The following is a 17,789-nucleotide window of genomic DNA, read 5'->3' on the forward strand; positions in this document are numbered from 1 at the left end:
TGTGTGTGTGTGTGTGTGTGTGTGTGTGTGTGTGTGCACGTGTGGACGTAAGAGGGTAACTTTTGAGAGTTCGCTTCCTCTTTTCTCCGGGCCGTCAGGTGTGGTGGAACATACTTTTAGCCGCTGAGCTGTCTCACATGCCAGATCATTTATATTGTCTCTGGATTACTTATATTACTTAAAACAACAAAAATATGCTAGAAAAATAGTTAATATACTATACTATTTGGGCGGGCAATCACAAGCAAAAAGTATGTACATGTTCACCAAAATTATTTCCTAAATATCTTCTGTGAGTTAAGTTGAATCCATGCAGATGAAATACACAGATGGAGAGAGGTGACTCTATTTTCTGCAGTCGACATTTGAACTGAAGCATCAGTGATTCCTACAGTCACTTACATTATTTATGCTACACATTACAAGCATAAGACCAGCCAGAAAAAACCTGAACTTAAATGGCATAGAGCATATGCCTCATTGTAAAGAAACACACTTTGAATCTCAACCAACAAGAAGCTGCCAAACACTGCTCACAGACATGCTTTTCTAAGGTTTTATGGTGACTGGAAAAAAAAAAATGACAGCAAGAAAGTCATTTGGTGACTCAGCACCTACTAAAAGCATGCCTGATTTCTAAGAATCAAAATACTAGAAAAATGTATTGTTTTCAGCATTTGGCAGGAGGAGAACACTAGGGAAAGTTCCAGGGCTAAAGAACACTTAAATTCTGCTAGTGTGCTATACTAAAATAAAACTATAAAATGACAAGAGAAATCACACTGTGATTTGAGCTAATATGTGCAGCATTACTGAAGTGTGATGCAAATCAAATATGTAGCTCAGTAATCAATCTAAGGCGACATAGTAAACCCTGGCAGATGCATACAGAGAGGCTTGGATATACAGATAACTATCATGGATTTCAATGAGAACCCGCAGATACAGTATTTATCTTCATAGTCAATTTTTATGCACTTTTTGTTTTAAAGGAAGTATTAATGTAAAAAGGCTTAATTGAAAGCTGATATAATAATAAACTCTTCCAAGTTGTACAGTGGAAACTTTAGGAGTAACATCTTTTATACTCTGTATAGAAAAACAAAGGCATCCACGGTTGAAAAAAATGATACAGTTGTTCTTTTTAGTACCTATAACTATATACTAAAATGACCTAAACTATAATATTTACATAATTCAGCACCAAAGCTTATAAATTAAGTAAACATTAATCAAGTTGTTACTAGGATATTTAGGGAGCTAACCCTGGCATGAAGGCAAAAGGAAATGGCTCTAAGAGCTGAGCAGGAAAGGATGGGATCCCAGGAGGGCGTGTCAGTATGAGAGAATGGGTGAAACACAGAGGAGACAGTACACGAGGTTTGAGAAACCGCAGGGACTCCCTTACCACTGCAGACAGCATCTGACACATATCTGAATAGGCATGCTATTAACTGCTGGGGTCATTTTCCTCTTGTAATAAATATAAACGTAGTGTTTTGTCTATATCTCCTAATTCTTTAGTACAGCACTGTGTTTTGTTGATACAGTGGCACGGCTAGAGAGGATATGGCCGAGTAGTGGCAACTTTATTTTGCAATCAATATAAATATTTGTACGACTGAAAATTTAGAATTGTAAAATTATTAGAAACAAGGGACAATACATATAAAGAACACTTGGAAAATATGTAGAAAATAGTGGGATTGCTTGAAGTATCTCTCCATTTAATTTGATATTGGCTGAAAACAAAACAAAACCTCTGTACACTAAGAACAGCTGTTCTAATGTTAGAAAAACACTGAATTAAAAATAGTGGTTTAAAATTTGAATAGGAAAAAGGCAGTAATAATGATGGAAGCATCATTATTACAACGTACAGAGAACATCATGAAGAATCCTGCCCAGTGAAAGGTCTAAGCCTCTCACTGCTGCTGTTCTCTCCCCTACTCACCACCTCCTCCTTTCACTTCAAGAACAAACACCATGGAGAGAGACATCATGAGGACAGCATGTGGATTCATTCAGATCCCCAGCACTGCACTCCCACTTAGAATTCAGGACCACTGTCATGATGCCACTGAGCTGAGCTACAGCCCTGGCCCACCAGCATGACTAGTTCATAGAGCTCAAGCAGAAATCAATTCCACTGCTATCTTAGATGATCATTCTTTTCTATGCATAGTTGAGGTTACAGCTTGATGATATCAAATGGCACCTAACTTCCTCTATTTCTGACAGCATTTCAATAAATTAATACTCTCATGCTGACGTGTCATCCTTTTGTGTCAAACTGCATATTTAAATTTAAACACTTGAAAAGTGCTATGCAAAGATGTGGCCTTATGCTATCATGTGCCCATACCTGTGATCAGCACCAGCACAAGTGACTCACATGTGACTCACCTATCATCAGTGTTTCCCAGAGGCTTTCTTTGGGACCAGAGGGTCACATGGCATAGCTCAGACTGGCCTCAAACTTCCAATCCTCATACCCCTCCCTCCCATGAGCTAGGATGACTGACAGGCATGTATCCACACCATTGTTTTAAGTTTAGTACTAACATCAATAGGCAAATCAAGCACATGTGGCTTTCTGTTGTAAAAGAAAACCAGGTTTTTTTAATATATTAAATAAAACATAGTGCAGGTGGTATATAACTCGGGCTGGCCTTGACTTCTCAGCAATTGTTTTGCCTCAATCTCTGTGTGCTAAAACTCCAGAGCCCCAAGCAACAACGTCAGTATTTGCATTAGAAAAATTCATTTATCTAAATCTAGCTTTCTATTACTGATAAAAAAACTTCCTACTTACTGAACTGGGGCATACATGTCAGTAATGTTCTTTTCATAATGCTACCTGTTACATCTTCTAATGTGCCAGGATAGGAAAACTGCTTCACACAATTTGGCCAACTCATATTTTTGTGATTTGTTTCTCTCCATAGAGAAAAGCAGTACACTAGGAGCCACAGAAGCTAATGTAAATTAAACCTTAAACACTTACTGTTGCTGGGGAGGCCCGGGTTGTGTGTGTCACTGAGTGACCAGAGTTCTCCATTGAATTGCCGATCAGATAGGTTCCTCCCGAGCTGCTGATGAGTTGTCCTCCTGTGACGCCCATCTGAATCCCACCAGTCCCCACCATACTGTGGGAGGACACCACGGTTGTCACCTGGGCAGAACTTCCTTGAGTATCAAAGTAATTTCCTCCAGTGTTTTGGCTGTACATCTGTGTTTCTGTGTAGGGATAAGTTGTTGTTCGGCTTTAGAAGAAGAAAACAAAGAAAAAATTTATTAGCTTGTTTATATCATGATTGTTCTCTTTAATGCAAATGTATTTTAAAATACATCAATAATATATAGCCTCTGAATCCTGTTAAAATTTATATTTTTTCTGTGAAATACTATTCCTACCAATGGTTGGATATCCAAATTAAATGTCTGTTTCTTTAAAGAGAACCTTAACTTGGTTTTGTACTACAGTGCAATTACTCACTATAGGAGCACATCTCCAAGTAAGAATAGGTCAATTCTCTGCAAGTCTGTTAAGCAAACTCCGTCCTTTCATTTGAAATCTCAGGTATGTGTGAGTGTTAGGAAGACTAGGATCTGCAACACAGAGAGCTGGCTGACAGTCCATCTCTCGGCCACCTCCATCCCTGGATGACTAGTGATTATCCTTCATGTCTGAAGAAGGATCTGGAGCTGACACAGTGCCCACTTCTATCTGGCGGCTTTCTCCTTCACACTCTACACTTAATGACTGTGCCGCCTTCATGTGCTTACTTTCCATTTCCCAAAAGGTCTGGTCAAGCCTCTGACCTTAGCCTTCCAGTGAAATGGCTTTTAATAAGGTCACTTGTTACCAAATGTAAATACCAGGCTAGCAGGCTCCCGTCAGCCTTGTCTCTTTGACCTGCCTGCAGAGCCACACTGCTGACCACTCCATGTTGCCCTTTTCCTCTTTGTCTGTTCTGATGAAGCTTATCTGATTCTTTTACTTTCAGTTGATGACATCTCACATTATAACATACTTTTATATTTCTTTTATTTTGTAATATGTAAAAGCTCACAAGACATTACAAAAGTACAGAAATATAAAAATGTACAGCCACAAACACTTCACATGCTCAAATTCAAAGGATAAACTAACATTTCCAGTTCTTGCTATTCTCTAGCTCCATCCCTACTGTGGCCAAGCCTGACTGTTGGGTAGGCATCAAATCCTTTAGGTATCAACTAGGACAGAGCTTTGTTTTCTGGGGCATTTCATGTCCACTCCTTACATGCACTGTTAACACTCAAACCTCTTTTCTGATCTCCAGATTCCTGGCGTGTTCAATATGCTAGTGTTTGTGCTTGCTGCATTTCTTGTTAATTTACCTTAAACCACAGGCCTTTATCATGTACTACAAGACACACATGTACTCATGTTAAGCTGTCTAGAGTTAGGAAACTTTTCTTATCAAGTTCTAATTTAAGAATTTTAATATTTAAGTTTCTAAGAGTCAACAGTTATTTCTAGACACCCACAGAATTGACCTCTATGTTCTGTCTTTGGTGTGGGAAGGAACTCGCTAGGCTACAAAAAGAAAAATGTAAACATGAAATCAGCCACAAAACCTTTTTCCTACAATCAGTCCTGTCTAAATTACAAGCTAAGGAAATATGGCCCAGAACTCATGGTAGTAGCCAACCAATGTCTTATTTGACTTATGGCCCACTCCGTGAGACAGAACCCATACCCAACACTGCTTGGCCGACCAAGAACCAGAGACTACACAGCCAAGAGGCTTAAGAAAAAGCACTAAAAATGGATCAATAAAATGACTCCTAATAATATTTTGCTGTACTCATAGATCAATGCCTTATTCACTTGTTATCAGGGAGACTGCCTCCTATAGTAGATGGGAACAGATGCAGATTCCCATAGGCAGACATTACAAATAGAGTCCTTGGAACACACAGCACTAAATGGAGTGTATTCATCAAATCCCTTCCCATTGAGTTCAGGGAACAATGTTAAAGAGGAGATGGAAAGAGTGTAAGAGCCAAAGGGGATGAACAAGGCTCTCTGAATCATCTGAGCAAAGCTCATATGAACTCAAGAGACTGAAGCAGCACCATAGAGCTAACAGAGATCTGCACCAGGTCTTCTGTGTATATATTATAGCTTTCAGCTTAGTATTCTTTATGGGACCCCCAAGTGTGTGATGAGTAGGTCCTTGATTCTTATGCCCATTCTTGAAGGCCACTTCCTTCTGTTGGGTTGCCTCAACCTGCTGCTTTTTGCTTCATCTAATATTTTATTTTGTTAGGTTTGGTTGTGATCTTTTAGAAGCCTGGCCTTTTTAAAATGAGAGGCTGGAAGGGACTGGATCCAGAGCAGAGGGCGGAGGTGAGCAACTGGGAGGAGGAGAGGGAGAGGGAGTAAAACTGTAATTAGGATATATTACATGAGAAAAGAATCGACTTTCAATAAAAAGGACGAAGAGAAGAGAAAACTCTCTGCTATTAAGTACCCTCAAAAGTTCTTGTTCTTTTATGCTCTTCTTAGAGCAGAGCCTAATACCTCCAACACCAGTTTTTGACATTCAAGCTAATGCTTCCTTTATGCTGTTATAAGCCAGGAAATCCTAAGAATTTTCTTTTAAATAAATCATGGAATCCTACAATATGCCTTTCCATTCTCATAATCCTTAATTCACAACACCATTATTATAGCTGCCCTCTACTTGGTTTTCCTTCTTCAAACCTGGATCTCTGCCAGTTTTCCTCCAATTTTGCTGCCATGGGAATTTTTCTAAAATATAAATATGGAAACAAAATTTTACTAAAAAAAAATCTTCCCATGATTGCTGCTTTCAAAAGTCTTCCTTACCTTCAAAAAACTGCTCAAAACTTTACAGGAAGCACCAGGATTAGTTTGCACATAATCTCAGAACTCAGTAATGGTCATGTTCTTAAATGCTTACTTCAATAACAACACAATGGCCACCATTTTCCTTCAGAAAGTACCATTTTCTCCAGCCTTTTCCCTTTGCTTGGAGAACTTTGTTATTTCTCCCAAATCTCGCCCTTTGTTCTTCTAATCACCCTTACAGGTTCAGCACAAGCTCCTTACCACAACAACTTTGTATGGCTATAGTACAGCTTCTGAAAGGCTGACTGCTGATTCACTCATGTATCTGTACTTGCATGAAAGGATACTTCACTTCTATCTATAATCGCAACACAATACAGTCCCTATACATAGTGAGCACAGTGAACAGCCAGTAACTTAAACACAATTTCTATTGGTCATAATATTCAGCTTTATAAATTTCAATAAACATTTTAAAAGTTTTGTTAATCATAAGAAATTGTGTGAAGCTAAGACCTTTACATTTTCAATGAGAAAATTTAACCCATCAAAATACTTGCAATTTATATAAATTATATGAAAGTTAATTTTCATGACTCCTGATGACATTTTGCTCGAACCACAGATTAGTGTCTCACTCAGCCATCATCTGAGAAGCGTCTTGTAGTTGATGGGAACTAACACGAGACTGGATAAAGTGCAGAGTGAGTGAGAGGCTTTGGATCACTCAATACTAAATGAGATGCATTCATCAAACCCTCCCCCAGGGCCCAGGCATCTGTATGGAAAAGAAAGTAGAAAGCCTGTAAGGGCTGGGGAGGGATGAGTGCAATGAAATAGTGTTTTCCAGACACAACAGGACTGATGCTCATATGAACTCAGAGACTGTGGCAGCACTCATGGGGCCTGTACATGTACATACCAGATGTGGCCCCAGCAATGAGAAGGGGAGGTGAGTACAGGCTTGCACCCCTACCCAAGAAGCTATACACAATCAGTATCTGTTTGCAAAGAATATTTTTAAAAAACTGAAAATGCCATTTAAAATATATGTAAAATTCTTATCATTGACATAATTTCCCAAACTAGAAGTCTTCTATATTTAATAAAATAAAGATAGCCATGTTGATTTCACATTTATATTGAAAGAAAGAGAAGTTCATGCTAATTTATGTCCACTGAATATAAAAGAGCCTCATTTAATAATGCATAAATTAAGACAACCTGATGTTGGCATAAACTATAGTCAAATGAGTTGTTATAAATACATACAGGGCAATAAATACTGATATAAAGAAGACGTGGCTTCTTTTTTCAGAGTCTAAGAGTGATATGTGAGTATGCACTCTATGGAGATGCTTTACAAATTACAGACATAGTAACAGCTAAAGGCAGCTCATGGGTTTTGACTATTTACTATGCAACACATTCTACATAGTCATAGAGGAATTTTAACCTAGCAACAAGGCTGCTCTGGTAAGGGATCATATCCACAAACCTTTTAGATCTATGTGATTCAGCTGGAGAACACATACTCTGGAGTTACAGTATGGTCTGGCTGGAATATAGACAAGTATTAAATACATACCTTTAATCCCAAACAATAAAAGTAAGGTTAGTTTGTAGATGGAGCCAGCCATGTTTGAGAGTGACATCTAATTGAGGGGCAGACAAAGTGACAAATCAGAGAAAGCTTTGACGGAATGGATCAGAGATAAGGATATGCCCAACTCTCACAAGAAAAGTTGAGAGGTAACTTAAGAGAGTCAGGTAGAAAGAGAGAGGGGACAGTTTTCCTGGGACAGTTTTACAGGGATAGGTTGTCCAGTGAGAAGCCTAGAGAAGCCACATTGAATGAGTCAACTTGGAAAGGACATTGATATGAACAGCCAGAATTAAAAAAGAAGTAGAAAGGGTGAGTTTATTCAGCAGTAAGCCTCTGAGATGACAATTACATGTAGCAAATAAAAGTTACTTTAACACTTTCATGTATTCTTTAATTTGTATGGTATTCTTTGACTGATACAATTCATGTTTCACACATAATCTGAGTAAATACAATTTGGATCAATTCAAAGGATTAGACCAAAGTTAAACATTTATGAAACAAAGATTTAATACTCAAACTCAGCTCATGTTCTGAATCTTATGGAAAGAACTTATGACTTTACACACATAAATTATATCTACAAATAACCAAGAAGGGACCATTCTAAAGGATGGTAACAGGTTCTTAGGATTTTTCTGTTGCGATTTAGAATTGCATTTCCTCAGTTATGACTCCTCTTACTCAGAGTGGGACCCTCAATGCTGAAGAAGGGCTGATAGAGAAGCCAGAGGCAGGTAAGAAGATAGAAAGAAGCATGTGTTAATTTCAGCAGTTTTATCAATATGGACATTGTTACATAACCCTCCGGTCAGTATGAAAATTGGCTATGGAAAGCAAGCTACTCTAGTTTTCACATTTTCTTCTAGCTGGGAATGATTCATGGGCTAGGAAATAGTCATAGAACAAGAGAAGGGAGCAGGCACCAAAGAGCATACCAAGGTTACAGAGCACCATGTATGAACCATAAGGTTGGCTTAGTTGTTTCATAGACACATAGTAGTTAAGACATGCCATGTCTAAATGAGTATTAAAAAAACACAAGTAGGGAAGGAGGGGCATGGATTGTCTAATTTTGATCTTGATCTGATCACACATACACACACACACACACACACACTCACACACGCACACACATAATGACTTTCAAATACTGAGTTGATACTAGAAGTAGGCTATAATATCCTCACTAATTTTAATCTTTGGGAAGCAAACATTACCTTGTTAAATGGTATCTTGAGAGCCCAAATGAAACTACAGTAACTCACAACACCTACAAATCTTACTAAATTTAAATGTTTAAGCTCCTAAATCAGTACCTAGAATGTATCATCATCACCACCACCACCACCACTATTTTGTCTGTGTGACTTTGGTGTTTATGAGACTACTCTCACAGTGTAATCTAGGCCTGACTGGACTCAAGGTTCTCCAAGTCAGCCTCTCACATGCCAGGCAGGTGTGTGTCATCACACTCAGCTTTGAAGAATGATTGTTTGGAAATACCAAGAGAAATGAAGTCGTTCTGTACTAGAAGTGGCTCTTCGGGTACCACAATCAGTTTTTCATACTATAAACACTGAATACATCTTTCATTTTTTCCCCTTCACTCCTTGCTTCAATATTATTTTCCTCAGAAATCTCCTAAACACATTCAAGGAAAACCTCAGGTATGGTCTGTTAGGTGTCTTTGTCTTGACTCAACTTTCCTGAAACAGCCAAATTTCTAGGCAGCTTTATGCACTTTAGAAAGATGTCCTATGTCTACTTTGTTTGTTTCAGACAAACTGCCAAAGGCTAAGAGTCATGAATATGACTCATCACATGACTTCTACAGCTAAAGCAAAACCTTGTATTATCCTCATGTGTATCCACATTTTAAAATGGATGTGGAAGCATGGATATATATATATATATATATATATATATATATATATATATATATATATATATATATATATATATATATATATATATATATACATATATATGTGTGTGTGTGTGTGTGTGTGTATGTATGTATGTATGTATGTATGTTGTTTGTTTTCTGGCAGAAGCTTCTTCAGAGTTCAATCTATGGCTCTACATAAATGCCAGGAGTCTCACCCTTTTAATTCAGTTAATTAATGCTGCCTTGGCATACACCATGGTTAAGCATAACTCTGAATATTCTCTACTTGCTTATTCATTAGAATGACTAAGCCAACTGAGCTAAGGTTTAACCATCTTTATTCCATTTTTCAGGTTCTAGAGCCTCATATATAAGTCCATAATACAATATCTCTAAATTACGCACTTTGCATTTTATCAAGGATTTGAATATCATGCCAATAATAGAATTGCCATTTTAAAATCCAACAAGATTATAGGAGTAAATTAAGACAATAAATAGTGTGTAAATTTCATACCATAAATTGAATTAAAAAATATAATATAGTAATGGGACAATATTTAATGTTATAAACTCACTAAAGATAGGCTCTCCTACACGGTCTGATACTACCCAAACAATACATTTATTTTCCTTGAATATTTACAAAATAGATCTAAATTTAAAGGACTAGATGCTAATTTAATAAAAACCATAAAGAGTTTAATAAGTATAATAGTGATTTTTAATAATTAGTTTTTAAATATTACAAGTTTTGTTTCTTTCTACAATAACTATGTAAATACTGTATATAACATTTCCAGAAAGAAAGAGAGAAAAGAAAAGGAAAAAAATCAGCATTCAAAAAACTTCAAATAAGTCAGTCTCTGTAGATCACTAAAAAGCAATGCACACTGGAGACAAGACAGCTGGCTTCCATCACTGAGCTTCAGTTTATCTGTTTGTGAAAGGGATAGGAAGAAATGATCTCAGTCTTTCCAACTCTGACATTCTAAGCAGCGACATTTGAATGCCTTTCATCTTTGGAGAGATGGGAGTATTTATGTAGATAACACCAGAAGCCTTTCTCTAATTGTGAAGAGACATAAAAGTTCTTCTCACACAAGGTCATTTCTCCCTCCAAGAAGGCTTCCAATGGAACCAGTGAGCTGGTGAGCTCTAAATTGGAAGTGGATGCCCACACCAGCTCCTGCATGTCTTAGACTATGCATCGTTAGAAGCACAAACGAAGAAAGCATCAATCTCCCCTTAGTTACAGAAATTCCATGAACTCATTTCTTCTAAGGAAAGATGATTTGATAGATAATAAGAAAACCTAACTTTACCTGCAAATTCTGAAATTCAGCTGTGTTACTTAAGGAGGAAAAGAATAAGTTGAAGTGGTTTCTTATTAATCATTTGAAGGAGATGGGAGAGGTAAGTGGGGGCCTTCAGACAATGCACTAACCATAAGAGTTTCAAGAGGTGATGCTTAGAAAATTGGGTCCCATTTTGTTCTCATGCTTATGGATTTTAAATAAATTACAAATGTCAAAAGTGTCATCTTGCAAAGTATACTGTGTAAAAGTTTTGGAAATACTGAGTTTCTTTCCTAAATACTGACTTTCTTTTCTCCCAAATGCAGGATTTTTAAAACCTCAATAGCTCTATTAGTTACTGGGGATCTTCATGAATACTGTTACACATGTTTTACCATTTGTATAAGCACAGTAGGCTTTTAAGGGACTCATACTTTGTAGAAGATAGTTTGGAAAATGTCTTCCATTAGTTGATGACAAATGTACTATCTCAAGAAGAATTGTGACAGAGTTGATCCATAGACTTCACAGCTATGCAAACAACAGATGCCATTACATCCTAAAAAATGATTACCTCTAAACAATAGACAATTTTCATTTATGGTTCACATTTTAAAAAGTCATTATAAAACAGACTTCCTAATTTTGCCATAGTTTAGATTACAAGATTCTTTCCACTCTGAAAATCATGGTGCATGACTGTGGGTGAGGGTAGAAGTCAAAAGAGGAAGGAGCAAAGCAGAAAAAGACTTTTATTTTAAAGATTTGACTTCATCTCTTCTGGTCCCAGGTGCTGCAGGAGCTGCAGGTTACCGTGCAGACATGGCCAAGTCCAAGAACCACACCACGCACAACCAGTCTCACAAATGACACAGAGATGGCATCAAGAAACCCTGGTCGCAAAGATACGAATCTCTTAGGGGGTTGACCCCAAGTTCCTGAAGAACATGCGCTTGGCCAAGAAGCACAACAAGAAAGGCCTGGAGAAGATGCAGGCCAACAATGCAAAGGCAGTGAGCGCATGTGCAGAGGCTATCAAGGCCCTGGTGAAGCCTCAGGCCATCAAGCCCAAGATGCCAAAGGGCCCCAGCCGCAACCTCAGCTGTCTGGTTTTCATCACTCACTCCAAGCTTGGGAAGCAGACTCAAAGCAACATGGCCAAGGGGCATAGGCTCTGCCAACCAAAGCCCAAGGTTCACTTCAAGGCAGAGGCCGCAGCTCCAGCTCAGGCTCCCAAAGGTGCCCAGGCCCCTGTGAAGGCCCCATAGAAAAGGCTCCTGCCAATGTGAAGACAGATGATTGGCTATGACACATCTACCCACACGCTATTTGCAGATGACCAGTATCCTATGCTGTTTTTACAAATCAACTTGAGACAAGATCTGTTTAAATATATATATATCTGATTTATTACTAACCAAGAGATTGTGACTACAAAAGAACTCTCTGATTGTGGTATGAGATATTCCTTGGCTAGTTCAATCACAGTAACACAGATGACTGGAAATTGTAAGTTTTAAGAATTTGTACAAAAATATAACTATGGCCTAGATTTTGGGGAAATATCTTTGGGAGATACAGCTTAGGTTCCTCCAGAACCTGAATAAAATAAGCTGAAGAATGGATGGAGTTATTACCTTTTCCCTTGAGTCAAAAGCAATGATTCTGTGTCAACAGCCAGCATGGTAAAGTAGTCTCAATTGTTCAACTGAAATCCATGCCTACTTGCTAACCCACACTGTTAAGCCTGTTATGCTAGCAGTAATTGTCAATATTCACAGCAAGAACCAGGTAAACACTTTAGTTTCAGCAAATTATGATGATTACACATTCTCGTAAGTGATTACACGCATCTGTGAGTGCTGTCATCACCTCCTGAGTGAGACCCTGTACATTATGTCTACATGAAATGAGAATGCTGGTAACACAGGCTTAGAGACCAGACTTCCTAAGAGTGTGCAGGTTGTAGGGTCCTATATTGGGGGCTTGAAAGTTCATGGTAATGATCAGAGTCCCTCTCCTCTAGGAGTATCATTTCCAAAACGTGGTTATTAGACACAGAAGTGGGACTCTGAGGTCTAAGTCAGAGATCAAATACTAACTGCCTATTAATTCAGTGTGACACAACAGAAGAATGAAGATCATACTTTCCTAACACATATGGAAGTCTATTAAATAAAAACTAAGAATACAAATGACCTCAGATGGGCATCTGATCCACGAACTGTATGCAGTCTAATGGCTTCAATATAAAATTACAGAAAGATTCAAATGGCTTATGATGAAAAAGTAATTATTTTGATGCCTGAGAAAAATATTCATAGTCATCTACTCACTAAAATCCTGGATATAATTCATAGCAGCATGATGGCATTTCCTTGTTGATTGTAAAGGGGATACTTCAGAACTCCTATTCAAATGTATATTTGCTAGTAATGAGGGGTTTTAAGAGGCACATCTTCTCCCCTGACCAAGAGTGCTCACTGTGACATGATCCTTGGAATTGGAGATGCAATCTAGGCCCACACAGTCCAGATCAAAGCTAATTGGACTTTGTAGCAAGTGAACTCATGACCTAGACCTCATTAGCCATGATCTAATCAACTGAACTAGTGGCCACAGAAAATATGTGTTAGCACTAGACAGTTTCTTTGGCATCAGTTTTGCACTTAAACAATTCTTATAATTTTAAAGAATCAACTTTAAAAATGATATTTTTCTATAGTTTTCAAGTGGCATAAATTCATTTAACTCATATTTATTACATGGGACGGTTAAATATGTACAATAAAGAACAAAGGAGCCTGTGGCTTAGCAGTCACAGGCTTATGCCACCATGCCTGATATTCCTGAAACCACATGGTAAAAGGGAAAAACCTATTCTCACAAGGTACCCTTTTGTTTGTTTTTGGTACTCACATACACATAAATAAACTAACAGACGTAAAAGTGCACTATGAAATGCAGTTGACAATGTAAAGAATTTAGGACAGAAACATACAAACAAATCACAGCATTTATCAGCAATTATTTAATGTTTGTACCAATCTCCTGATTGAGTCATAAAGGGCTTCTCAGAGGCTATCTGCTGCCCTAGCTCAGAGTCACATCCCTCTAGGGAGTATAACAACACCCTCTGAACTACTGTAAACCTGCACAAATGAGGAACGACTGTGACAGACTCTCTTAACATCTATCCTAAGTGCCCCTTTCTCTGGCCACCTAGCTTCTGTCACACAGACCTGAAAGATATGAGAACCCACACTCTCAGCTTCTGTGGCCACTCAGCATTCACTGTCAGAAGCAATGACAGCTAACAGCGAAGCTACTACTACAAACTTCTACAAAGTAATTTATTTTCTCAGAGAATAAGGTTTAAGTGAAAAGCTTCTTTTTCATTTGGTGTAAATGCCTACAGTAGTTTAAATTTATCTTAGAAATGTTAAAATCAAGCTGCAGGAGGCCCTAAACCTACCTAACAAATAGGTGAACGTCAGCTATACTATTAACTGTGGAGAGAGTTGAATATCCACTAGAATGACAGAAACTTACTAACTTTTTATAAGTGCCAATGATCTAAATACATTCAAATAAAACAACCAAGCAGCAAGTACTCGTTTAGGGATGTTTTTCCTCAGTATCAGAAACATTATAGGGCATTCATCATACAATACTACATGGAAAATAATGGGTGCTGCTGCCCTGTATAGTGGAAGCTGACTGTGGAAGAGAAGCTAGGTCCAGATCAGCATGAAAACCGTTCTAGGAGGAGGATCACTCTAAACTGGTTGGGGTAGGGAGGAGCTGGAAAGAAAGAAGAATATGCCCAAATGCTATTTAAAAAGAAATATATTTGATTATGGAAACATAATGGTACTACTTCTAGGAAGAAATCAAAGTTGGTACACCGGAAGCAGGTGAGAAGTAGAGAGAGAGGGAGGAAGAAGAATGCCAGTGGCAACGTGTTTATTTTCAGGTAATTAAGGTGTTCGTATGGCAATAAAACATGGAAATCTAGGTAAGATGCTGGATTAGAAGCTGAGTCTGGGTGAATGGATGAATAAAATCAGAAGTCAAGGGCAGATTCTGGCCTGAAGATTCTGAAATAAAGCAATGGAAGCTCACAAAATTCTACTCCTCTGCATGGGCACACTGTCTGAATTATTGAGACTCTCCATCCTTCCCAACCTGTAGAACCTAATACAAATGACAGGGAAAAAATAATCAAATACATAATAGCTGCTATTCTTATGTTATTGTATATTTTTATTTTCAATTCTTGGTTTCTCAATTTTTTTCTATAATTTCTATTAGCATTTTTAAGTTACTGAGCTGTGTTTTTTAAATTGCTTGCTTACGAATAAAAAGAAAAAGGAAGGAAGGAAGGAAGGAAGGAAGGAAGGAAGGAAGGAAGGAAGGAAGGAAGGAAGGAAGATATACAAGATAAGAGAAGACTTCAAAGTCTGGCCTTCCCTTTTCTTGAACTACAAAAATCTTCTCTCTACTTCCAGATCTACAGTATTCTATCTTGCACAGTTCAATCCATTTACATTTCTACCCATTCACAGTCTCCCCTCCCTTTATATTCTTTCCCAATCACTTCTCAACTCCCTACATAGCAATATTGACAGCCCAGCCTTAAAAAAACCAAAACAAACAAACAAACAAACAAAAAACAAAAAACTATCAACTTAATTTTCCCCACTGCTGCTATTTCTGGATCAAATCAGAGACACTAGAGTGTTCTATTGAGAGCAATGTCAAAACAGTCAGTCAGGCACTAGGGAAACACAGCGATTTTTTTACTACAACCAAATAAATAGAAGTAGAGACTATAGTTTGCAATGAAGACTCCTCTTCTACCTCTCTTAAGGACTCATATAAAACAAATCAAAATAAAATAATAGGAAAGGGAATAAAGTAAAACAAAAAGACACATCCATCCTAACAGATGCACAAAATACAACAGAGAAATACAAAGAATGAGACAACTCTCCATAGCACACCTGCAACCTCCCACCACCACTAAAATACAATACAGAGACACTAAGACAGCTAAAATTTCAGAGAAAGAATTAAAAAAAAATCAATGGCCATAGAGGCCACTCAATTAAGCAGATGAACAAAACATGGGGATCCATTCAGGACACAGACAAGAAAGTAACCACAGTGAATTAAATGGTTGGGAACTTGGAGCTGAAACTTTTAAAAACATGGAGAAAAAAAATCAACCAAGAAATTGAGACACTGAGGAGGAACTAAACAGAAACAATGGAAATATATGTCAATTATACTGCAATATTAAAAAAAGAATGGTTCATGAACAAACTAAAGATAAAAATGAATTTAAGGGAATAACAATACATTCAGAAACATGTTTTTAAATATTAATGGGATCATCAATGCTTATGAAAAGTCTGACAACATTAAAGATGCCAAATCTAAAAATCCATGAGCTAGAAGAAATTGAGAGGAAGTTCAAGGGTACAGACAATGGATTCAGTCAAAGAACAGCAGAAAATGTCCTATAACCTTAAGGGTAATGGGAGGAGAGGTATTACAACAAAGAAGACGTTAGAACTGTAAACAGGACCAGAGAAGAGGATCCCCACAGCTCTCCAGTGAAGATGTTCAAAACAGAAAGCAAGAATCATATAAAATGTCATTCACAGACAAAACACAAGTGCTAGAATTATACCACATGTTGCATCAACCCCTACCCAAAGTCAGGAAAGCACAGAATGACTTTTACATTTATCTAGCTAGCTATTTACCTATCTATCATCTACTTATCTATCTATATCTATGTATCTATCTATTTCCATCTATCCCTTCACCCAGCCATCTCTTGAGTTTTGAATTTAAGTAACTTTCAACCAAGGTCAGTAAAGCAAGTACAGTTATTTTTCACACTGACAAAAAGTGGAAAAATAAGACCATTTCAAGACAAACAAAACGAGGGCAAAATACAGAAGCCAACGCAGTTCAGAAGAGTATTATTAAAATAGTGCTAAACATGGAAGAAGAAGAAAGGCAGTCTTACTCATGAAAACACAGAAAACAACATGTTCCATGAGAAGAACAGATTAACCAAGGAAAGCAAGAACACAGCTGATCATATCCAACGTATGTCTAAAACTAACTTGGAAGGAAGAAGAAAACCAGAAATAATCCAACCAGCCACAAAATCAAGAAACAAAATCACTAGAAATAGCACAGCCCTTAAAATAATAATCTTATGGCAAACAGCCTAACTCACCAATTATAAACAAACTGGATTTTAAAAGTATTTCAGCTATCTGCTGCCTAAGAAACACACTTAGCTAGGAAAATGTAAAGAGAGCCAAAGGATGTGCAAGCTGTGAAAGGCTGGCACAATGACTCACATATCTGGGAAAGTAGACTCTAAACTAGAAATCTTCAGAAGAGATAAAGAAAGCTACTGTTGCTATTAATAACAGGAACAATTCTTTAAGAAGCTAACACCTATGAATAACTATGTATCCAATCTTACAGCTACAGTTTCATAAAACAAATAGTACAAGTATAACAACAGGTCACACAGGTCTCACACACAATCATAGTGTGAAACTTTGATACCCAATTAGCAAATTTATGTAAGTCATACAATAAAAATAATAGCAAAGAAATTTCAGAGCTAAATTATGCTATAGACAAATATTCTAACCAACAGAGAGGGATCACATGTTCTTGTCAGCAGTTTGTACAATGTTCTCCAAATCTGATCAGATTTTGGGCCATAATGTAAGCCTTAAATACAAGGAAGTCTGAACTCATTCCTATATCTCATCAGACAACAGTCTGAGTAAATCAACATCAAGAGAAAACTCAGAGATAAAGAACACTTGGAGACTGTACAATACACTTTTGAATGAACAGTAGGGAACTAAAGAAATCAGGATATTTAAAGATTCCTAGAATCAAGTAAAACAAAACTGCAACCTACCGGGGCCTAGCAAACACAGGAGTGGATGTTCACAGTCAGCTATTGGATGTATCACAGGGCTCACAATGGAGAAGCTAGAGAAAGTACCCAAGGAGCTAAAGGGATCTGCAACCCTATTGTTGGAACAACATGATGTACTAACCAGAACCCCGGAGCTCTTG

At 37.6% G+C, this 17,789-nt stretch overlaps 1 protein-coding gene and 1 pseudogene across 8 annotated transcripts in view; one reads left to right on the plus strand and one right to left on the minus strand.

The window, feature by feature from the left end:
• Positions 1 to 17,789, minus strand: part of Rfx3 (regulatory factor X3) — a 252,375-nt gene that overhangs the window by 88,838 nt on the left and 145,748 nt on the right. For all 8 annotated transcript variants that reach the window (XM_029472433.1, XM_029472434.1, XM_029472432.1 and 5 more), the window contains one exon: positions 3,008 to 3,266. In XM_029472433.1, the coding sequence (XP_029328293.1) occupies positions 3,008 to 3,266 (259 nt within the window). The remainder of the gene's footprint in view (positions 1 to 3,007; positions 3,267 to 17,789) is intronic.
• Positions 11,484 to 11,930, plus strand: LOC110285440 (annotated as a pseudogene).

Source organism: Mus caroli, chromosome 19, assembly GCF_900094665.2.
Source record: "Mus caroli chromosome 19, CAROLI_EIJ_v1.1, whole genome shotgun sequence".
Classification (NCBI taxonomy): Eukaryota; Metazoa; Chordata; class Mammalia; order Rodentia; family Muridae; genus Mus; species Mus caroli.